The sequence below is a fragment of the Phascolarctos cinereus genome, unplaced genomic scaffold (genome assembly GCF_003287225.1).
Source record: "Phascolarctos cinereus isolate Bilbo 61053 unplaced genomic scaffold, phaCin_HiC Scaffold_726;HRSCAF=1367, whole genome shotgun sequence".
Classification (NCBI taxonomy): Eukaryota; Metazoa; Chordata; class Mammalia; order Diprotodontia; family Phascolarctidae; genus Phascolarctos; species Phascolarctos cinereus.
The window spans coordinates 348,592,031-348,615,317 of record NW_027556098.1 but is presented as its reverse complement, the minus strand read 5'-3'; the positions used below and the strand labels follow the sequence as shown (position 1 = coordinate 348,615,317).

Genomic DNA, 23,287 nt, shown 5'->3' with positions numbered 1-23,287 from the left:
GGATCCTAGTCCCTTCCCATCTCAATGAGTTTGGCTTATGATTTGGAAAGGATAAAATGCTCTGGGAATATAAGACATAATGACTGTGTGGTGAGACTGGTTAGAAACCTTATCTGTGAGCCAGGGGAAGGGGTTGCTTTGCAAGGTTGGGATACAGGTTTCCACACCAAATCACACTCGACATGCACAAGCTGGGGGAATCCATCCCCAGGCCTTTCCCATGGAAGCAGGTATGGAAGGCTAGAAGAAGCCTTCATGGGGCTGGGGCCAGTAAGCCCTAGGCAGGCTTCACCAGTCCCAGTGGCTCTTTCCAACCCCTAAATGTAGGGGCACTCAAGGAGGAGAAGGGCAAAATGAAGGGCCCTGAAGTCCCATTCCCAGCAACTGGTTGAGCTGGGGCCCAGAATGAAGAGAGGGTGGGGCAGTTATGTCTCCCAGTCAGGAGTAAGGGTGAAGGCAGCATTTGAAGAGCAGAGTGTGGGGGCCAATAGGGGGACCTGGAAGCAAATACAGCTGATCTGGAAGAAAGTTCAGAGGGGTCAGAGAGGGTGCGAGGCCCCTAAAGGAAGAAGAGAAAGCGGCAGGTTAGCCCACTGCTCAGACTGGCCATACACCCAGCCCAGCCCCAGCTCTATTCCCTGGCCTAAAGGCTGGGCCTGGAATTAGGCAAGTGGAGGCTTGATTGAGAAATTAGGTCTTTGTCAGGGAAGTGACCCAGGAAACCATTTGTGCTTATGTGGGGCTGGGAGAGAAATCTGAGAAAAAAACAGGCAAGTAGTGACAAGCAGGATCTCTGTTGGTCTCCCAGTTGCAGTTCTTAAACCTCAACCCACTGGGCTGAATTGGAGAGCTTCTGCTGAAAGGCAGGGGGGTGGTTGTGTTAATTGTACAAGGTCAAGGTCCATCTCCACCAAGGAGCCTTCTCTGACTATTCCAGTTTTTCCTAGACACCTATAATAGCATCTTATACCTTTTGACCCTTGGGACAACTGTTCTGCAACTTAAGAGTCTTACAGAGTCAGGTGGGGGCATTATGAGGTTAAGTGATTTGGCCAGGGTCACATGGCTAGTATTTGTGAAAAAGCACATCTTGAACCCAGATCTTAGTGACTCTGAGGCTAGCTTTCCATGTGCTACCTCTTGTGCTCTTCCATAGCTATTTCATAAGTAGGCACTCCAGTGCAGAGAAAGTAGTCCTGGGCCAGGAGTTAGGAGACCCAGCTCAGGGCCTCTTCAGTTCTGACACTCTATGTTCTAAGGCCCTTCCAGCTCTTCTACTGCCATCCCTATATGATGCTGTAGCAGTCTATGATTATGTGCCTGGGAGTCTTGTCTCCCTAAAGGCAAAGATCATATTGGGTTCCATCTTCCCCTCCCCCCAGCACAAAGAGTCAAGGGCAGGGCCCCCAGGAAACTCTTATAGGGACCATTCTGTCCACATACCAGCAGTTAAATTGATTTTAGTTCAACAATTCGAGGTTTGCTAAGTTGAATCGTTGAACTGAAAAGGAAGCTCCCAGGTGAGGCTTCCTGGTTTTCCTAAGGGCTATATGACCCCCTTCCCAGTCCCACCTGTGGCATTACTAACCTTACTAGAGAGCCTGTTTGTCTTTAGAGATGATCCTCTGAAGCACGTTGCAAAAGAAAACCAAGTGGTGAATGGAGTTGGTGCCAAGATCTGTCTGTCTCTGTCCCCCACATCCCCTCCCTCCACTGCCAGCATGCAAGGTCTGGGGCCCAGGCCACCTAAGGAGAGACTGAAGGCTGATCATCCAGCAGGACAGTCACAGGGTCATCCCTCTCTCTGGTCTGAATCAGGGTCTGTCTCTTTTGTCAGTCACTGTCAGTGGAATGCCAGGCCAGCCCCTATGCAGAGGTAGTAAGGGGGTTGACATGGAGAATGAGGATGAGAATGTGGAACTACGGGAAATGGTCCTCTCCAAATCTTAATCTTCAACTGAAGGATCTTGAGCTAGATGGTAACTGGATAGTGCCTGCACTCTGTCCCATCTGCCAAGGCTCCAAGGGGTTTGGCCTTCTACAGCCTCTGGGGAAAGAATATAGGAGGAACCTAGAGCTGGCTGGGATGGAGTAGAAATGCATTTCCCTTAACCTCAGGATTACCCTTTGGGAAAAACAAACATTAAAAAGCAGGGCCTAAGATGAGCTCAGTGTTCTAAGTGCCACTAGCAAAGGCTGCACTAATTGTTGTACAAAGGCTATCTAGGCTGTGCTAGGGATCAGAGCCTTCTTGCAACTGCAGGATATCTTAGGGGATATGGGAGGTCCTCAGCCCAATCTACCTACAGTCTTCAAACAGGAATATCTGAGAATCAACTTGAGGTGAAGGTATCAGTCCACCTTAGCTAACCCATAAGCAGTGGTCAGAGTGTGTGTGCGTGCACGTGTGCATATGTGTGTGTGTGTGTGTGTGTGTGTGTGTGTGTGTTGAGTGGGGTGAAATTAGTTTCAGTATCCCCCAATGAGGAATGAGATAGTCTAGGGAACCCTGAACCACAGCAGGGGGGGATAAGGGAAGCCAAGTTTTGACAGGCATCAAGACATGGGGGCACAATCGTGTTCAGAAGTCCTGAAAGGAGTCATACAAGAAGGAATCAGATTCCAGGATCAAAACTTGTCCTTAACCTCCAGAGTCAGATTCAAATAGTCCTCCACCACCTCCCACCTTCAGGGTTCTTCTGCCTGGTTTAGAACCACTCCCAATACCAAAGTATTTCTGTGGATATCAGCTGAGAGAGTACTCAACCTCTGCTAGTCTAAGGACCTGCTTGGGGCAGGGCTTTTTCCTAGGCAAGTTGTGGGCCCTGCCAGTACCTCCTAGAAGCAGCTTCTCTCTCAGACGGGAAGCCAATGGGCTGGGCTGGGTACAGATGGGAGGGAATAAGATTGAATTTCTTTTGCAATATGCTTGTGGGGACTTTATGGGACAACTTGTGTGATTCTTAGGTGAATCTTTTCACATTTCTGGGTCTTAATTTCCTCTTCTATAAAATAAAGATCCTAAACCTAGCCCTGTGTCCCTACCAAAACCATTGTAAGGACCCAATGAGAAAATGGATATGAAACACTTCAGAAAGTTAAAAGCACCAGCTATGTAAAGTTAAGGGAATAATGTTATTATCTTTGGTTCTTAGGCAGCAAACCCAAAATGGAGAATTAGAAAGGTGGAAGTTGGGAGGGAGTTAGCTAGGGCCTTCCTGCTGCCCTGTCATAAAATGGGGCCCAGAAGGAGGGTCCAGCCTGGCTCCCTTGGGCTTTGGGAAGATTAAACTGGCAAAAGAAAGTGAAATTAAATCAAGGCTAGTTTGAGGAAAATGAAGTACAAACAGCAGCTGGCAGGCACAGACAAAAGGAGAAAGGAAGGGATCAAGGCAGGAGATGTATACCCCAAGCTGTCGGATCGATAGGACATCCCAGACTGGGCATCGGGAGGGGGTGGGTCGGGGTAGGGATCCATCTGGAGGAAGTAAGCAGTGCTGTGGTGGTAATAGACAGGGTGGACATGGAAAGTAGGAGCAGAGGTGGAGGCAGCAGAGGAAGAGGAAGAGCAGGAGGAGGTGACAGCTGATGGAGGGCTGGTCCCGTGAACGTCGGAACTGAAAGATTGTCCAGAGGAAAGGCTGCGCATTCGCCGCAGAGACACACGGCCTGGCACGTAATGGCTGCCCTCACTCTCTACCAACCTCTGCGATCCTAGGACGTGCTGTGGTTCCACCAGACGCTGCCGGACGCTGCTGTGAAGACTGGGAGCTGCAATGAGAGAGCGGTTCCAAGTGAGGCCCAGCTGGGTGAGACAGGCAGGCAGCCCATTCACATAGGTCCTAGTCCTGGTTCCCTTTCCCCCTAATCTTGCATCGTGACCCTGCTCCTGACCTTTCATTCTCCCAGTCTTGAGAATTGGGCCCTCCCCACCCCAGGAACTGCGTGAGTAGAAGAGATGATGCCCATGAAGTAATGGTGCTCCCAAGACAAGGGTGCAGGGGTGATGTCAGACACCCTCTGAAGGATGGGAAAAGAGGCTTCAGTGAAGGGCTACTGTAACAGGATCCAAGCAGTTAGGAGGGCGAGGGGCAAGAGAGGGCAGGTGAGAGAATGAGGCAAGGTTCTAAAGGGTGAGAAGAACCAGCCCTTGGCTGGGACTGCCAAACTGTGCTGGACAAACCTAGGACAAACCCAGGACGGTGGCCCAGGAATCCAGGCACAAATAGCCCACACCTCCAGAGGACAAACAGTGTCAGTACCAGATGCCTGCTTCCTACTCAGATAGTATAGACTTCCCTGCTCCCTGTGGAATGGAACTAGTCCCAAACCACAGCAGGGGCCCAAGAAGTCCATCAGGGTCCCTTCTTTCCACACTGGAGTTAGTTAAGGAGTATAAAGGTAGGAGTAGCACTTCTGGAGCTGCCTTCTAAAGGGCTAGTGGCAGGAGTCATGAGAGGAAGAAAGGGAATAGGAGCTTAAAAAAACAGAGCAGAGGAACATGGAAAAGGAAAGAGAGAAAGTCAGGGATGATAGAAAGAGAAAGACCTGGAGAAGCTAGAGAAAAGAGAAGTGAGGAGTTAGAGAAAGGAAGAAAGAGGATGGGGTAGTAGTTAGTAGTAGCTGCTGATATTTTGATAGCACTTTAAAATTTACAAAGTGCTTTCCAAACCCCACCCCTGGGAGGAAGGTACGGTAGCTATTATTGGAAAGGAAGAGGAAACTGAGACTCAGAAAAGTGACTTGACCAAAGACACATGGATATTAAGTGGCAGAGACTTGATTCCCAATCCAGGAGTCTTTCCATTAGAGGGAGGGAGGGAGGGAGGGAGAGAGAACACAAAAGAAAAAGGAAGGAGACTGGAGAAGAAAGAAGTGAAGAAGAAAGAGGAAAAGACAGGGAGAGAGAGGAAAGAGAAGAGAGATAAAGAAGTAAAGGGGAGATGGAATGCAGGAAGGATAGAAAAATGAGGAGAACTGGGCAAAGAAAGGGAAGAGACAAAGAAAGAGGAAAAGAGATAAAGGGGGAGAGAAAAGAGGGAGATACAAAAAGGGGATCAAGGAGGAGCACATTTCTCCCTCTCCCTACCCCAGCTCCAAGGCAATTGTGGGCATTTCTGTTAGGAGGAGTCAGTTTCCCCCTTTCTTGTGAAAAAGAGTCCCCTGGGCTACAGGGTCTAGAAGGAGAGGCCAAACTTTGGGTCTTGGGAGAGTACTTCCTCCCCAACCACTGCAAATTCATTAAGCCTGCCCTCATCATGCCCCTTTTCCCAGCACCCAGTGGGAGCCCCTGGGGTGAGTGGGCTGATTCTTCTCCACCCACCCAAGCCTCTTCCTGAGGTTAGTAGGGAGGGGTTGTGCTGAGGGTCTGGGGGGTGTCAGTTGGCTGCCTCAGAAGCAGGGGCGGAAAATCAGTTAATCCCAAATATGGGAGGAAAAGCAAGCCCAAAGGAAGATCATCAAACCCGGGTATTTCCAGAGAGACTGATCATCTGAGCTGACAGACGCCGAGCACACAGAGCGATCACTGAACCTGCGCCCCATCAGCCAGGCAGCGTCTGGGGGGAGCCAACAGGGCAAAGGGGAGAAGAGAAGCCAATTTACAGGGGGGCCTGGAGGCCTTCTGGCCAGCAAAGGGAAATACTACCCATTTCTGGGGGAACACTGGGATGAACTGAACCCTTAGCTACTTCTACATCCACTGCCCTGCCTTACTCAGGGCAGAGGAAGTCCTCATCTATACAACAGTTCCTCAAATCCCACTATACCCTTCCTTCCTGGAGTTACCAAAAGCTGGTAATTAGTTGTGCGACCAGGAACAAGTCACTTTATAAAATGAGAGAAGCTCAGAGTTGGAAAGAGACTATCAATACAGTCCAATTGAACTTACTTGAGAAAGTATCCCTCTATGACTGCCATCCCTAACAGGAGGTCAATCTGGCCTCTGCCAAAAGACTTCCAGTGACGGAGAACTCACTACTTCTGAAGGCAGTTCGTTCCACTTTGGGACCACAGCTCTAACTATGAAGAAGTGGTGTTGCTTTTTTACATTATGTTCAAATCTGCATCTCTACACTATCCAACCAATGCTCCTAATTCTGCCCTTTGAAGCAAAGCAGAACCAAATCTAATCCCTCATTTAAGTAACAGTTTTTCAAGCTGATCATATATATACCTCCCTAAACTTTCTCTTATGTAGGTTTAACATCCCCACACTTTCAGCTGATTTTCATGTAGCATGAACTTCAGGCCTCTCATCATTCTCCTGGCTCTTCTTCCAGTTATTCCAGTTTTTCAAGGTACTTAAAACATGGAACTCAGAACTGAAGATCATATTTCTGACGGGGCTTGACTAAGGCCATGCTAGAAGAACCCATTCCACCATTCTGGGGACTCTGCCTTAATACATGTAGCCCAAGGTCAAATTAGCTTTTTTGGCTACCCTATCTATAGATTCATGCTGAGTTGCCTGTCCACTAAATACCCCAAGTCTTAGAGAGGAAATGACTTGACCTTCTTGGACCTCAATTTTCTCACCTATGACATAATCCCTGTGTCTCCATCCTTTGCTGTGTCATTTGATGAATACAGACAAGGTGTCTAGGGAAAGAGTTAGAAGAAGATATAAAACAAAGAAATCCACCCTGGAGCTGGTATGACAGGAAACGGAAAGAATTCCCAGAAGTACATGTTAACTATCAGAATTCCTGGTCTTTAAGGCCTACTTCAGTTGTGCCATCTCTAGGTCCTGCTCCTGGCCCTGTGTTCTATGTGAATTTCTAGGCCCCTAGGGTTAGAGATGCCAAATTGATGTGAGCCTCAGGCCAGACCAGGTCCCATCTTTAAGTTAGAAATTCCAAAGTTACTAAGGAGGCTTCTGTTCATCCTTTATATATCAGGAAGGGAACTTTGAGATTGTCTAGTTACAGGTTCATAGGATTTATAGTTTGAAGGGACCTCAGAGATCACCTACGCAGGGCTGGACTAGATGAAGAAACTGAGGCCAGAAGAAGCCCAGTGACTTGGCTTGGTATCATGCAGACAAGACTCACAGAGCTGAAATTTAAGCCTAGGGTCTGTTGCCAAATCCAGTATTCCTTGCACCATACTACCTTGCCTCTCTAGTTAGCTGATAACCTGAGGCACCAGGAAAAAGACCCTAACAGGAGACCTTTGCTCCCATGGCTTCTCTTGCCTGGTTTATATACTTCACCTATGCATTAGTGGGTGGCAGGGCAGCATTGGGAGCTCATGAGGGGAGAGAAGGGAAGTGTTGCTGGCTCTTCAGGGTTCTAGGATCATTCTAGCTCCCTTGATGAAGTCTTATACAGTAAAAAAGGTTCTACTTACTCACCACAGTGAGTAAGGATTAAGATGCATTTCACCACTAAAGACTACTCATCAAAAGCCAAATTAAGGCTCATTTGTAGGAGCAGCATGGATCAATGTGGAGGGAAGTTACAGGGAGGAGGGAGATTTCAGCTCAGTATAATGAATAACTTCCTAATGATTAGAACTATCCTACCACAGGCTGCCTGGAAGAAGATAGTGAAGTTCCCATCCCTAGAGGAGCAAACTGCCCAGCCAGAGGTTGGATAAGTGACAAGAGGTTGTAGAGGGATTCCCAGCATCGAGAAGATTGAACATGTTGTTGTTTAGTCGTTTCAGTCACTTCCAACTTTTTGTGACCCCATTTGGGGTTTTCTTGGCAAAGATACTGGAGTAGTTTGCCATTTCCTTCTCCAGCTCATTTTACAGATGAGAAAACTGAGGCAAACTGGGTTAAGTTATTTGCCCAGGGTCACACATCTAGTAAGTGTCTGAGGCTAGATTTGAACTCAGAAAGATGATTCTTCCAGACTCCAGGCTCCACACTCTATGCACTATAACGCCACCTAGCTGACCTTTACCCATAAAATCTCTTGAATTTTAGGGTATCTAGGGCACCTGGGGTATCTAGGGTATTAGACAAGTTATTTTTTACTGTCTAGGGATTTCCAGATTCCCTAATAGACAGATAAACAACTTATCTAGTATTCGCTTTCATGGAGAAAGAGAAAATGTAAAAAGTTCCACTCAACTACTTTCAAAATTAAGAACATGCAGGATGAAATGGTATTTAATAAACAATTAATAATTTTGAAAATAAAATTCAGTTCTATTAATGATAGCTAAAGGACAGAAATTTAGGGGAGGTAAGGAATGAATGAAAAAGAGAGGGAGAGAGACAAGGACAGACAGGATACAAAGACTGAGACAACTCTGAGGACCCTTACCCCCTTATATTTTGTTATCAGTTACCTGTGTACATGTCCTATGTTACAGAGTTAGAGATTCTGAGAGCTAAAACTGACCTGTACTGAACCTGTGTTCCTATTAATAGCTCAAGAAAAGTTCATTTAAATTCAGCTCAGAGGTGGCCAAAGTTAACAAAGAAATTGAGGCCCAGGTACAGGAAAGAACTTATCCAAGGGCACATGGTGAGCGCTCCCAGTTCATAGTTCTTTCAACAATAATGCATTGCTCCCCTACTCCTTGAGGGTAGGGACTGCATTTTATTCAATTCTGTATTTTGAATCCCCTTTCCCTTCCCATATGCCAAAATAGGGCCATGTACATGGTAAGCACTCAGGAGAGATTTGCTGACTATATAAATGCATGAGAGACAGAAAGAAATAAACAATGACAGTAAAAGACACAGAGAAAGAGATAGATACACAGCAGAGACATACAAAGGTAAAGGCAGAAAGAAATTATTTATGACTTAAAGAATGATAGCACTGAAAATTTTTAAAAGCTGTTGTGTTTTCACAACTATGGATATAAATGGGCTTGTCACCTTTTGGTGCCTGACTTGGTAGCTGGATTACATTAAGTGAAGCGCTTGAGTTTCCCCACCCCTGTGCTTGCTGCCAGAGGAAGGAAGAGTTCCTGGCCTTCCCAGAGAGACCAAGCAGCATCTCCCGATTAGGCTACTTGGAATTTTGGCTGCCATGCCCCTAGGACAACCTCCCCACCCTAGTGCTACCTACACTGCATGGACACTGGTGATACAATTTCCTCATCCATGTCGTCCACATCGTCTGTCATGATAAAGTGGGAAGGGTTCGGGCGGGTGTTGCCCATCCAGCTGGGATCGATGTTGAGGGCGGCCACCAGAGTGTGAATACCGGGATTGTTGACAATTTGGAAACCACAGAGGATCTCAATCTGCTGCCATCGGTGCAAGCGCTCCCTTAATGCTGCTGTCACTTCACTCAGGGCTTGCCTGGAAATAGGGCCCAGACAGGCAGTAAGCCTCAAAAAGTATACAACCTTCCTTTTAACCTGACAGGTCTGGCCATACCTTGACCAGACCCTGACCCAGTCCAGCCCAGTCTAGTCCCAAACCAATACCATAGGAATGGTTTTCCCATGCCAGAGAAACCAAGGAGTAGGAACATAGAAATCCTTGGTCTAACACTTACCCATATTCATGCTAGGCAAGATAGCTTTGGAATGTGAGCCTGGGCAAAGACCTGCCACACTTCCAAGGAGGAGAAAAAGTCTAGGGGACAGTTTGGGTCAGGGAAAAGCCTGAGAAACATGGAGGCAGGAAATAGGGCCACATCTTTCTTTCTGAGCTATATGGAAAAGAAGGTACCAGGCCTGGAGCTCCACTTCAGACCTTCCAGTGAGGACAGACTTGGGGAGTCCATCTTCCCAAAATGGCAGGACATACTCACTTGGCTGTTAAGATTTTGTGATCCACATCATCCAGGGAAGAGCTGTGGGCCACATGGAAGGTTCCAAACAGGGTGTTTCTCTTCTTTTTAATCTTCTCTGCCTGAAAAACCCAAGATGTGTTCCCTTAAAGGGAACAGGGCTCAAGAATGGGGCACAGACTGAGGCCTATACAGCCAGCCATATTCTTCTCCGGCTAGGCACATGACAGTGTATTCCAGTTGAAAGGAAGAGAATAGCGACCATTCTAGGCAACTGCCCTGAGGAGGTGCCTTTTCTCCTTGACTAAAAGGTCACCCCAGTGCTGCCCAGTCCCTGTCCCTGGGCAATGAAGAGCCCAGCCCCCTTTCCAAGGCTCAGGGCCTAGTAGTTGCTGCATCTGTCTGGATCTCAGATGACTGCTTCTCCTTTCCTGGCTGGGGGCCCTGAGCCAATGTCCCTGACAGAGACCAGGGAGATGGCTCTCCTCCCTTCCCTTCTCCTGGGGCACACTCAAGGAGTAATTATAATAACTTCCATTCTAGAGTACTTAAAGCTTTTCAACTGTTTGATCACGATATAGTCAATTAGGTTATAATTACTCCATTTTACAGATGAAGAAACTTAGTCTCAGTTTAACACAAGGCTTACTTTCTCTCAGTGTAAAATGGGGATGATGATATTGATGGTAGCTACCTCAAAGAATGGTTCTGGAGGCCCAAATGATACCATAAAAATTAAATTAATAATAATACTGGCATTTATGCAGCTCTTAAAACTTGAATACATTATCTAATTTGAGCTTTGCAATCATTCTGTGAGGTAGATACTAGATAGGGATGAGACTTGTGATTCCATTGTTACAGGAAACTCCTACAGGAGGAAACGCCCTCTACCAACGCAGGTTGGCATCTCTTTTCTCTGCCTCGTATAGTTGCCACAGTCATCTCAGAGAGCTGCCCAGATCCCTAAGAAATGAAGCAATCTGGCCCAGGGTCACATGGACAGTGTGTGTCAGAGGCCTGCAATGCCACAAAGGACTTGACATCCTCACCCCTTCCTTGGCCACCAGTAGCTGCTTCTCAGCATTCTGCTTCTTGATGTTGTAGTACTGCACCTCCACCTCATGGGTCAGCTGCAGCCACTTCTGCAGAGCCTCAGGGGCGTACCAAGAGCTGTGGGACTCCAGCTCCTTCTCAGCATTCTTCAAAGCCATGCGGACCTACAATGGCAAGGCACAGGGATAGGGCCATAGCCTCTACTTTATCTGCAGTTCTGCCAGCCCCACTCCCCAAGTGGACAAGGGCCATAACCACCTGAGCTCTGCAGAGGAAGACTCAATAACACACATTTTAACAGAGCTTGAAAGTTTACAAAGCACTTTTCTCATAGCCACTTTTTGAGGCTGGGAATAAAAGTATTATTATCTCCATTTTAAAGAGGAAATTGAGACTAAAAGAAGTAAAAAGACTTCCCCAGTCACAGAGCTAGCATCAAACCCAGGCTCCCTGACATCCAATTCCAATGCCACGTTGAACACGAGGAGTGCAAAGACCAATCCCTCTTTTCCCCTCAATCCATGCTGAGCAGGAAGCAGACCTCAGGACATGGGAAGCTGGCCTCAGGCAGGACAGGAGGGATCCTTTGCCCAGACAAAATTCCAGCTTCCTGCACTCAACAAGTCTGGGCCTTCCTCCATCCTCTCCCCTGCTCCCTCCAAAGATGGTGTGTGATATTTATAGCACAAGGGACTGGGATTATTGTTGAAACGACCCACAGGATTTCAATGTCAGGGATAGGACTGAAACCCAAGTCTTCTCACTCTTTATCCAGTTGAATTCAACAAATGTTCATGTGTTCCAAGGCTCAAAAACAGGGTACTGGTACTACTTGCAAGAGCCTATACCCAGGATTCCCTCCACTAACTCCATGTGAACTCCTCCTAAATCTTCACTTGGGGATTCTCTCCAAAAAAGATAAAGGTATTAATTCGTCTAATTTTGAAATAATGATCAAGGAACAGAAAGCTAAATAAACTATAATAAATACTAAAAATCTAATTCGGTTAGATTTGGTGCCACTTAGAGAGGTGGAGAAAGAAGAAGAGGTAGTTGTATGGGAGGAACAATAAGAGAGGGAAAGCAGGGAAGAAACAGGGATAACATGGAAGAGACACACCCAAACTGAGGGGGAGGGGAGAAAGGATAAACAAAGGGAAGGCAGAAAAGAGACAGAGTGAAAGAGAGGACAATGAAGGGAGAGAGCAGGGTTCAGTGAGTTTTGAGCTATAAGATATCATCTATTGCCACGAGTTTGGTCTAGGGACCAATGGTTGAGAGTGTAATCAATTGTTCTCTACTATCCTCTGAAATACTGATTGACCACAGGACCTCAATCTTCAACTGCTCTAAACTCTAAACCTCTAGATCAGAGTTAACTGTTTTTGTGTCATGGTCCCTCTGGAAGCACGGTGATACCTATGAAGCCCTGCTCAGATATTTTGCTGCCTATATTCATAATTGAGAGATATGATAAATTTTAGTTAGAAATTAGTAAAAATGTATAATATAAAGATATGGTTTTTCCCCTTTAAAGTTCATAGACCTTCCTCGAAATCTAACCAAATACCCTGATTTAAGAACCTCTGTTCTAGAAGCTCTGCTCTAGAATAATCAGATCAGACTATCCAGGGAAAATTCTTATTTTCATAATTTTCCAGGGAATTAATAAAAATACCAGTAGCAACAACGATAGCTCCAAAGTCTTTGTTACTAACGATAACCCTGTGAGGCAGAAAGTGTAGGTATTACTCTCCTCACTTAAACAAATTTGACTGAGACTGAGGGAGCTGAAGTAACTTGCCCAGAGCCCCATAAATAATAAGTGGCCAAGCTAGTTGTGACCGGACTGCAATAGATGAGAAAAGCCCAATCTTTGAGGCAGGCCCCTTCTTCCCCTCCACCCACCCCACCCCACCCTTATGTTCCTAGTCTCATATGACCGGGTGTTACTGGCTATCCCCACCTCCCACCCACCAAGGTCCACCCTACCTGCTCCAGTTCTTGCTCTGCATATTTCTGGCGGCTGAGCTCATTCTCTGTGCCCTCACGTAGTTCTCGAAGCCGGTGTGCCTCCTGTTTGGCAATGCTGATCTCATCTTGCAATTTTTTCTCCAGGTGCACTTTTTCTACTTCTACTGTCCGATGTTCCTCCTGGGCCTTCTGTAGCCTGTGGGAGATGAAGGACTATTTTTCATATATCCCAGAATTTTCTCCTTTATTTTGTAACAAATCTATATGGAGAACCTAGTATGCCTGGTCTTAGGCTCTGTCAAGCTGTGGAAGAGATAGGAAAAGATATTGGTCTTTGTCCTAGGCTTGGCCATGTTATATGCGAGTCAGCCAAGTCAAGCCAAGGGAAATGCACAAGAAAACTTGGGCTTGATCAAACTGTGGGGGAGAAAAGGAGAGAAGGAGACTGGGTCCCACTTAAAGTCTGGCTGGGGATATAATAATAATAACTCCTTGCTATAAGGATTTTCTCACAAGTCTGTCAAGTTGCTGATCTGCATCTGTGGAGGAAGTTTCCAAGCTAGGGAATAAAATTCCAGGTTTTGCCCAAAAATAAATTAAAAATGCAAGTCCCCTAGGGAGGGGGTTAGGCAACTACTATTAGCCCTTCATACTTTAATGGGAACAGGCTGAGAACTGGACTTGTAAGATTAGAACTTGAACTGTTAAGTTCTGATAAGGGTGAGAAGGGTGAGAGTTCTGACAGGGTACTGGTCATGGAGGATGAAGGCATGGTCCTCTATGGGAAAGAGGGACCCCAAGAGGGAGGACTGTGTTGAGGAAAGCCAATGACAACTTTAGCTTGTGTACCTGGGCTTTGGACTAGATGATCTTCAGTAGGTACAGATTTCATCAACCAACTTGAGCTTTATATGAGGAAAAACTTCAAACAATAGTAGAGCTAACTCTTTTGGTAGCTGTGCTCATTCTGACTGAAGTCATACAGTAGAATCCTCTGCCTTAGGAAGCAGTGGGTTCCCCTTCACCAAAGGTCTTTAGGCAAAGGCTGGATATATTTGTCAAGGATGCTGAAGAGGGGATTCCCATTCAGGCAAAGGTTGGACTAGATGATCCCTCCAACTCTTGCCAATTCTGAAATTTTACGATTCTCTTCTTCTTTGTGATTTCTCCTTCTAAATCCTATGATCCTCTGGGGTCTGTCTCCCTGCAGAGGTAAGGACTTGGGATTTTTCCTGCTGCCCACCAGGTGGCACCATGTGTCCTCGTTATAATCAGGGCTGAGCTCTAGTTCCTTCCAACCCAGTTTGGGAGCTATGAAAGGGCTCATGGACTTTCACAGGCAGGAGTCAAAGGCAGTCTTAAGAAGAGCATGCCATGGGAGAAAACAAACCTCACTGGCTCCTGAACAGAACCAAGGGTACATACCTAGCCTTGTCATGCTTATTTTCTACTCCCACTTCTAGGGCTGCCTCATCCATGTGGCAAGAGCACTAGATTTGAGGTGAAGGGGAGACTGGGTTCAAATCCCAGATCTGTCACTGTCTGTGTGACCTTGAACAAGTCACAACCTCTTTGGACCTCAGTGTCTTCATCTGTAAAATGAGAGGGTTGAACTCAAAGATCTATAACATCCCTTCCATTTCTGACATAATAACATTCTTCTATTTGGGATTATAACATCATGGATTTAGAGCTAGAAAGCACATTAGAAAGAGAATTGTGGAGAATTTTAAGGCACCTTAGAAATAATTTTACAGATGAGGACATAGAAACTCTAGCATATATTATTAAAGGGAGTTAATGTCAAGAAAAGGAAGTGGTAGACCTGAAGAGGCAGAATGGCTTCAGCAAAAAGAGGGATGCCAGACTAATTTAATTCCCCATTTTTGACCAGATTATTAGACTTATATCAAGGGCATACTCTAGATATATTTTACTAGACTAGAAGCAAAACATTTCATAATGTCTTAAGACCCTCTTCTGACCCTTGCTCTCCTCTTTATGCTCCATGGTTCTTAAATTCTATTCATCCTTCTTCTTTAAGGTTTTTGTATTCATTCACCCCTGAGGTTGCCTCCCCCAACCCTGCCAGCCCACACTCCTCTTCCTGGGGGATTTTAATAACCTTCTCCCTAGCCTTCTCCTCTTTAGTCTCTTTCCTTTCATCTCTCCTGCAAACCGAACCAAAATCAATTTCCCAAAGCCCATCTCTAGCCAAATCTCTCTTCTATTTAGGAATCAGACATGGCTCCCTACGGTCCTCAAACTCACCAACCTGTAATTCAAGACCATCCACCTTCCCCTTCGATTTCCCTCCAGTTCATTCCAGTTCCCTTAGGGGAAAGCAAAAGTCTAATCCTCTTCCACATGACAACCTTTCAAATATTTAGAATCACAGAAGGATAGACCCAGAGGGAACCACTGAGATCACCCAGCTTAACCCCGACATTTAAAAAAGTTTATCTTTATTATCTTTTTTTTAATATTACCTACATTTCCCCATGTATTCCTCCCTTCTCCCTCCCAAGTCATCCCTTATAACAAAGAAGAAAAAGTTTTAAAAAAAAACATAGTTCAGCAAAACTAACCAACACATCAAAAAAAACCCAGATATCATATGCAGTGTTCTATATCCATAGTATGCGGATACTGTGGATAATATGTATATACCCCACCCTTGCAAAGAACATGGGGAAGTACATTCTCACATCACTTCTTTGGATCCAAGCTTGGTCATCATAATTTCATAGCAGTTTTGAATGTTTTGTTATTACCGTTCCTTGCGTTTACTTTGTTGTAGTAATCACATATATTAATTTGCTGCTTCTGCTAATTCTACTTTGCATCAGTCTATGCGTCTTCCTACACTTCTCCATATCCATCATGGTTACTATTTCTTGCAGCACTTTCATCAGCTCCACATTTTAAGGAGAAAGAAGTTGATGCACCCAGAGGTCAGGTCACTTGCATAAGGTCACAGCACAGCAGGATATAGCAGTAGCTCTGGCACTCACTTGGTGACCCTCCTGCTCTTCTCTGAGCACAGTAATCATGTTTCCTCCACTCCTGATGCCTCTCAGAGTTCTTGCCACTCTGGCTCTTCCAGCAGCAGCCCTACTGTCTGAAGTCAACTATCCATTTGACTGCCCAGAAACAAGGGCATTGTCTGACTAACTGACCCTTCCTCTTTATCCCCGGGATGCCCTCACTCCACTCAATGCTCAGCTCAAGGGCCACAAGGGCCACTGCCAATGGATGCTACTCCTCCTCCCTACTTCATGTTTACTTTGCATTTGCTCTACATGTTGTTTTTCCCAGTAGAATGTAAGCTCCTTGAGAATAAGGACTATTTTATTTTCATCTTTATAATGTAAGTGCCTAGCCTAGTGCCATGCACATATAGTGCTTGTCACTTGGATCTGTGTATATGATAACATTATAATTATTAGCAATAATATTATCATTTATATCATCCTTTAAGGTTTGAAAAACACTTTATACACCCTTTCTCATTTGATGCTCACAAAAACTTTGTGAAATAAGTGTTTACAGATATTATTATCCACATTTTAGAGATGAGGAAACTAATGCTGAGAAGTTAAGCAACTTGCTCAAGGTCATACAGCTAATGAGTTTCTGAAGAAGTAGGATTTGAACCTGAGTCTGCTTACTCAAAGTCCAGCATTCTGCCCAGTGGGTCCTGTTTCCCCCCCCTCAGAAGGTGAGTATACTTTAAGGACAGGGACTGGTTCCACTGGAAAGAGTGTTAGATTCAGGGTCAAAGGATCTGGGTTTGAATTCTGACCCTACTATTTATTGCCTGTGTAACCTTAGACAAATCACTAGGTTTCTCTGGGTCTCAATTATTCATCTGTAAAATGACAAGGTCCAACTAGCTGGCTTATACTGTCACTTCAGTTCCTGATCTATGATCCTGTGATCTTCTTGGAGCACATAACAAATGTTTGGCAAGTTCTTGCTGACTGACAGTTGCTTTCTATAGCCATATTTATCTTGTCTTTTGTAGATTATTTCTTGTTTTCTTTACTTAAACATCACAAAATGTCAGAACTGGAGACTATCTGATCTGTCCCCTTCATTTTAGATAGGAGAAAGGCAGCATGACATAATGGAAAGAGCCCTGGATTTGTATTCAGAAGACCTGTATTAAAATTCTAGCTCTGCCACTTACTACAGTTTTGATCTGGGGAAATCCCTAGCCCATTCTGGGGGATTGGGCTAAATGACTTCTAAGGCCCCTTCTGGCTCTAAATCCTATCCTAAGAAAGTGAAGCCTAAAAAAAGAGATTTTTTTAAGGTCATATAAGCAATGAATATGAATGAGATTTAAGTTAGATATAAGAAAGAATTTCCTAATGATAAGGTTTATTAAAAGCTGCAATATAGTATAAGACAAATCATGAAAGTCTCCCTTTGGAATGAAGAAGTCAGCTATCCATCTGACTACCCAGAAACAAGGGTATTGCCTGAATAACTGACCCCTCACTGACTATCTTAGCCAGAGAATTTCACGATCATACACAACCAGCAAGGTTCAGAGGTAGGATGATCAAAGATAACACTTTCTCTTGGGATGGAGAGAGGTTATTCTTTTTTTAATTCTCTGGCCAGTTTGGTAGGATGAAAAAACACTGGAATAAGGAGATTTTAATTTGAATCCTAGCTTTGTCATTAACTTTTTGTGTGACACTGAACAAGGCAACTGACCTCTCCATATCTCTGTTTCCTCATTTATAAAAAGAGGGGTTGAAATAGATGTCTTTAAAGTTCCTTCTAATACTTAGGATCATAGGATCCAGAGTCAGAAGAGACCACAGAGATCATTTAGCCCAATTATTTCACTTTACAAATTAGGAAACTGAAGAGCAAAGAAGTGACTTGTCCTAATAGTTGACATCCCACTCCCCTCCCCCAACAGTAGTCTTTAAAGACCCACTCATATACCTCTCCTGGAGATCATGAAGACTCTGCTCAGCTCTGTGTAGCCCCTCCAGGTCTTTCATCATCTTCTTCATATGCTCCTTGGAGTATCTGTTCTGAATGTAGGCGAACCAACATCCACCCACTCCAATGACGATGGACACAACCAGCATGAAGTCCTTCAAATGGTTATGGCGGGTCACTGCAAAAGGGAATGACAAGGAGGCTAATCACCCCCCAAACCAGTTCTCTGTATGTTCCTCTCCTGCACATCTCCAATTGGCAAGGCCACAGACAATGTGAATAAAGTCACCAAATAGAAACAGCAGCAAATAAATCCTTCCTGGTATTGTACCCAAGTCAAAGCCTAACCCACTGCCTCTAAGAACACCCCATGACTGTCTTAGTGACAGTAAACCTCTCCTTTTCTGAGCCCCTGAGGCATTCTGTCTAAATTTGACAAATCTGACAAATGTTTATTAAGTGGCTACTGTGTGCAGGGAACTGTGCTCAGTATTCAGGCTACAAAAATAAAAACATAACCTTTTCTCTGCCCTAAATTAAAATTAAATGGAAGGAAAAGTACACATACACAAATAACTATGCCACTTATTACCTAGCATTCAAAGTCATCCATAATCTGATAATCCTTATTCTATCTTTCTGAACTCTTCTAATCATTTTCTCCTACCTGTATTCTACATTCCACCCCAATCAATCTCTTTATCCTCATCACATACTCCCCTGCCAGGTACCTTGGCCTACATTCTTCCTTTTCCTATCATATTTTTAAAAAAATTTTTTGGTCGATATCATTTGTTCATATATTACTTTTATTTCTATATATTCCTCCCCATTCCTCTACTTAAAGAGATATCTCTTGTTACAAAGAATAAAAATTAAAGGGGAAAAAAAAAAGCTTGGCAAAATTGACCAACACATTGACCAAGTCTAACAGTATATGCAATGTTCCACATGCACAGTCCCTCATCTCTGCAAAGAAGGAAAGGAGAGTCATTTTCTCATCTCTTCATTGGGTCCAAGTTTGGTCACTAAAATTCCAGGGCTCATTTTTTTGTTTAGTTGTTACTAGCCACCTATTTACTTTCTTATAGTCATTGTTCACACTGTTTCTCTGGTTCTGCTTATTTCACTTACTTATATCAGCCTTCTGTCATAACTACTCACACTTCTATATCACCAAACCAAACACCACCTCCTCCAAGAAGCCTTCTCTGACTCTCTCAGCAGAAAATGACTTTCTGCCTCAACCCTTGCATTACCCTTTGTCTGTACCATACTGAAAGTGCCTTAATATATAATAGTGTGTAGTAAGTTATTTATAGGATAGCCTATCCTTTTACTGAACTGTAAGCTCCACAAGGGTCAGAACCAGGTCTTTCATCTTTCCACACCCAACACAGTGTGCAGTACAAGCAAACACATAAGAAACTTAATAAATACTTCAGGAGACATGTGATAAGGCCACCTGTTTATCTAACCTCTCCCCAATCATCATGGCCTAAAATGCATACTCTAATCTCATTGTCTCATTCTCCCCTATACACCTTCATTTGTTATTCTTTTGACCTAGAAGGGCCTCTCTTTTCTCCTCACTCTTTCCAGAGCATTTCTGTCCTTCAAGAGACAGCTCAAGTCCTAACCCCTCAAGGAATCCTTCCAAAATTCTCTAAGTGCTTCCTTGAGTCAGGGGCCATGTCTTCTCCTTCTGCCAGTTCATGGTACACAGCACAGAGTTGGGCCCTCAAGAAATTCTCAGGACATATTCATTTAGTGTCCCATAAGCACCTTGGCCAAATCTCAGAACATCCCTGGGGGTAGAATGTTGGGAGGTAGGAGAGAAGAGTACCACCAGCAAGAGATAATTCACTTCAACATAAACACACTAAATGCCTCCTACAGGAGACCCAGGACTGGGAGGAGGAGAGCAGAGAAAAAGGGAGAGAGGTTTAAGAAACAGTAGAAAGAAGAAGATAGATGAGAGAGAAGAGCTCATAGTAAAGGTGGGGAGATAAGACTCACAAATATAGTCAAATGCTAAACTAAGTACCACAGACTCTAAGAACTCTAACAACTCAGATAATTTTGAGTTTCTTGAGGGTTGTGGTGCTCTAGAAGTCTTCCAGGAGGACGAGAGACTTAAGTTGAGCTTCAAAAGATGTATAAGAGCTGGATGACAGAGGAGAAAATTAGGGTACTGAGGGAGGGTCAATAAATACAAAGGTAAAGGAGGGGAATGACCCTGGTGTACGTGTGTATGTGTTAGGGAAGCTGACCCCACTGGAGCAGAAAGACTGGAATGTAATGAGGATCATCTAAGAAATCTGGAGATGAGTGAAATCGGCAACTGTGGCAAGGTCTAGAAAACAAGGATCTTTTGTTTTGGCTTCAGGGTCCAATTCCTATGGTGCTTTGGGCTAGCCTCCAGGAATATTGGGAGGGACAAAGGACCTCTGGGCTGTGGCAATAAAGGTCAAGCTCAAAGACATTCAAAGGCCTTTGGGGAGAATATAATGTCTCCACAGTCAATATATTTTAACAGTCATTCAGGGGGTTCTTCCCTTTGAGAATCAATAAGATACACTAAAAGAACAAAGAATTTAGAATCAAAAGATCTGGGTCAAGACTTGACTTTGCCAATCACTAGTCATATGACTATGGAAAATTTAGGTTCAATCTTAGGGTTCACAGGTTTATCTAAAACTGAGGAGAATGAATTACATGATTGCTAAGGTTCCTCCTAGCTCTAACATTACATTCATGGCACAAAAAGATCATAGGATCTAGTGCTAAAAGGGATCTTAGAAGTCATCCAACCCAATTTCTTCATTTTAAAGATGAAGAAACTAAGGCCCACAGAGGTGAAATTACTTGCCCTCCCGCAAAGTCACACAAGTAGTTAGTTAGAAACAGAGCACAGCAAGTCTTGGCCAAGTCCTAGTGGCAAGGCAGAAAACCAAAGGATCTCCTGACTCCAAATCTAGTGTTCAAAAGAGTACTGCATTTTGTTACTTCCCTTTTAGCTCTGACCATTTGTATTCTATCCAGTTTCAAGATTCTGATTCTATGAATCATTACTTGTCCCACTATTTTAATGGAAGGAATTACCTATAGTTGCATCAGCCCCAAACCAGACTATGTGCTGGTAAGCCCACAGACTGGGGGAATCAGACAATTTCTTGATCTTTAAATTACAGTGGTAGAGATCCAAAGCCCTGTGAGTGGCCTATAATCAGAGCACAGCCCCTAATTAAACTGTGCTTCTGCAATTTACCTTATAGAGGAGAAGATATATCTGCACAGTTGTTCTTTTGGGTCAAATGATATTTCTGCTTTTTTCCCTTCTCTAACCACATCTCCCTTCCCACCAAAAGAACGGGCCTTTAAAAATGTTAGTAGAGAAATCTGAAGGTCAGGCAAATGTCCTTAATTCCCCTTTCAGCCCTACCCTTTACCTCAAATCTGACGATATAAGCCAGAGAAAGTCACCAATGTAAAGACTTTGTTTATTTCAATTGCTTCAGTCATCAACAAAGCTACATTAAGAACTTCAATTAGAAATGAAGGCAAAAAAGGCCTAGGGTAGAGAATAGGTTGGAAGGAGCTATAGGGAGGCAGAAGGGTTCAATATAATTAAAATATCTCTATTTCTACAGTACATTACGGTTTGCAATGTGTTTTTCTTACAACAACCCTGTAAGATAGGTAGTACAAGTATCAATACTCTCATTTTGCTGGTTGGCAAAGTGAAGCCCAGAGTCACATAGGATGTATCAGAACTAGAATTTGAGCCTAGGTCTCTAAACGACAAATTAAGCATTCTTTGCATTATGTGTTTTCTCTCTTCTTAATAATCAAAGCTGTCTCAGAATGGCTACCTTATGAAGAGAGACTACTAGTCAAGAAAATGTTGTTGGGACCAATGATCAATAATGTTACCCATCTCCTGACAGAGAGGTAATGGTCTAATATGTAAAATGAGACATACATTTTTGGATATGGTCAATATGGAGATCTGTTTTGCTGGATTATGGCTATTTGTTATTAGGATTTTGTTTTTCCTTTTTTCCAGTGGGGGAGGGGGAAGGGGAAAACAGGAGGGAGTAAATAAAATTTAAACAAAAATTTTTAAAGAAATTTTCAGGGAAATTGTCCAGATGATTCATCTATCAAGCAAGGAGTTGGAGACTTACTAGCTGTGTGACCTCATACAAATCACTTAATCTCTCTGGCCTTCAGCTTGCTCACCTGAAAAAAGGGGCTAGAGAGTTGCAGAGGCCTGTTGGAAAGAAAGCAGTCTCTAAGTTTTGCAGCACTACAGAAAGAGAAATCATTCTTATTGTTGGACGATATGATATCTACGGGGCCTCTTAGCTCTAAGATTATAGGATATTCTGAGACAGGATCCTGAGGCCTCCACTGAGGAATGTATAAATGTCTAATAAACAGTGCTTGCTCTTAAGAGCTTATAGTCCAGCTGGGGAGATAGGTCCAACCTTTATGGACTTGTTAACAAATACAAGTCATGACAGAGCCAAGAGCTAAACTGCAGTACAGGTTCTAATGGTTACTGGAGAAACTCAGAAAGGAAAAGTTGGCATAGGTTGAAATTGTCTGGGAATGCTTCCTAGAGGAAACAAGACCAGAAGAGGAGGAGTATAAAATTTGGTTAAGTGGGTTGAATAAAAAAAATAGAAAAACCTAACAAAAGCTCCCTGATCTCTCAGGATCAGAACCCTTACAGTGAGAGTGTGGGGAAAGTTAGGCTCACCCTCTATGACATCCCTGCATATCCATAAATAACTTCATTGTTCTTGAATCTATTTTTAGCCTGTACCATCCATCCACTGAGGTACTAGATTCCTGAAATTTATTTCCCGCAGAGAAATTTTACCAGCCCACATATCCCTTTGTCTTCTAAATTCTGCCCAAGCCCAAATAACAGTTCTTATATTGAACTCTATTTCATAGATAAGGCTGTGCTGAGGAAGAAAAGGTGAGGTTATAGACACTCTGCCTCTGGTCTCCTCCCAGCTTCCCTTGTTTGGTCACCAAGAGGCCTCAGGTAAGTGGGCATGAGCCCTGGCTCTGGAGTCAGGTGTGACCCACAAATACAGCATTCAGGAAGTGGATGAACTGACCAAGGATTTTGACTGTTCTGGAATAACAACTATCTCAGCACTGAAACCACCCCTGGAGATTAATGGATACCATGACCCACCTGAGCTCATTACACTGGGGGAATCTCAGTGGGCCATGGGCAGCCTTGTGGCGCCATGAGAAAAGAACACATGCCTGAAAGTATGTGCTGACTGGGCTGGCTGTAAGCCACAGGCAAACAACAGAGACTACTAAGGAACTCTTGACTACAAGAGGTTTTAAAGAACAAAAGTGTCTGGCTGACTGTAGATCTGAGAGACTCACTTCCAAATGATGACAGGCTCTTCAGATACAGATGCAGCAAAAGCTAAAGTTGCCCACTGTAGACAGTACTGTTTCTTGAACCCTGCTTTCTCAGACCAGAGTCAGTGCTGGCTTCACAAAATATAATCCTTTCTATATAGATACATAAATATTTTATTTTTCTGGAA

General features: G+C 44.1%; 1 protein-coding gene across 5 annotated transcripts in view; it reads right to left on the bottom strand.

Annotated features, from left to right (window-relative positions):
• The window catches only part of STIM1 (stromal interaction molecule 1), a 249,665-nt gene that overhangs the window by 3,490 nt on the left and 222,888 nt on the right, over positions 1-23,287 (bottom strand). For 3 of the 5 annotated variants that reach the window (XM_020967654.2, XM_078156995.1, XM_020967656.1), the window contains 7 exons: positions 17,700-17,877; positions 12,753-12,930; positions 10,757-10,924; positions 9,726-9,826; positions 9,033-9,268; positions 5,466-5,558; positions 3,705-3,771 (listed from right to left, as the gene is read on the bottom strand). In XM_020967654.2, the coding sequence (XP_020823313.1) occupies positions 3,705-3,771; positions 5,466-5,558; positions 9,033-9,268; positions 9,726-9,826; positions 10,757-10,924; positions 12,753-12,930; positions 17,700-17,877 (1,021 nt within the window). The other 2 variants (XM_020967657.2, XM_078156996.1) reach the window with 2 other exon arrangements.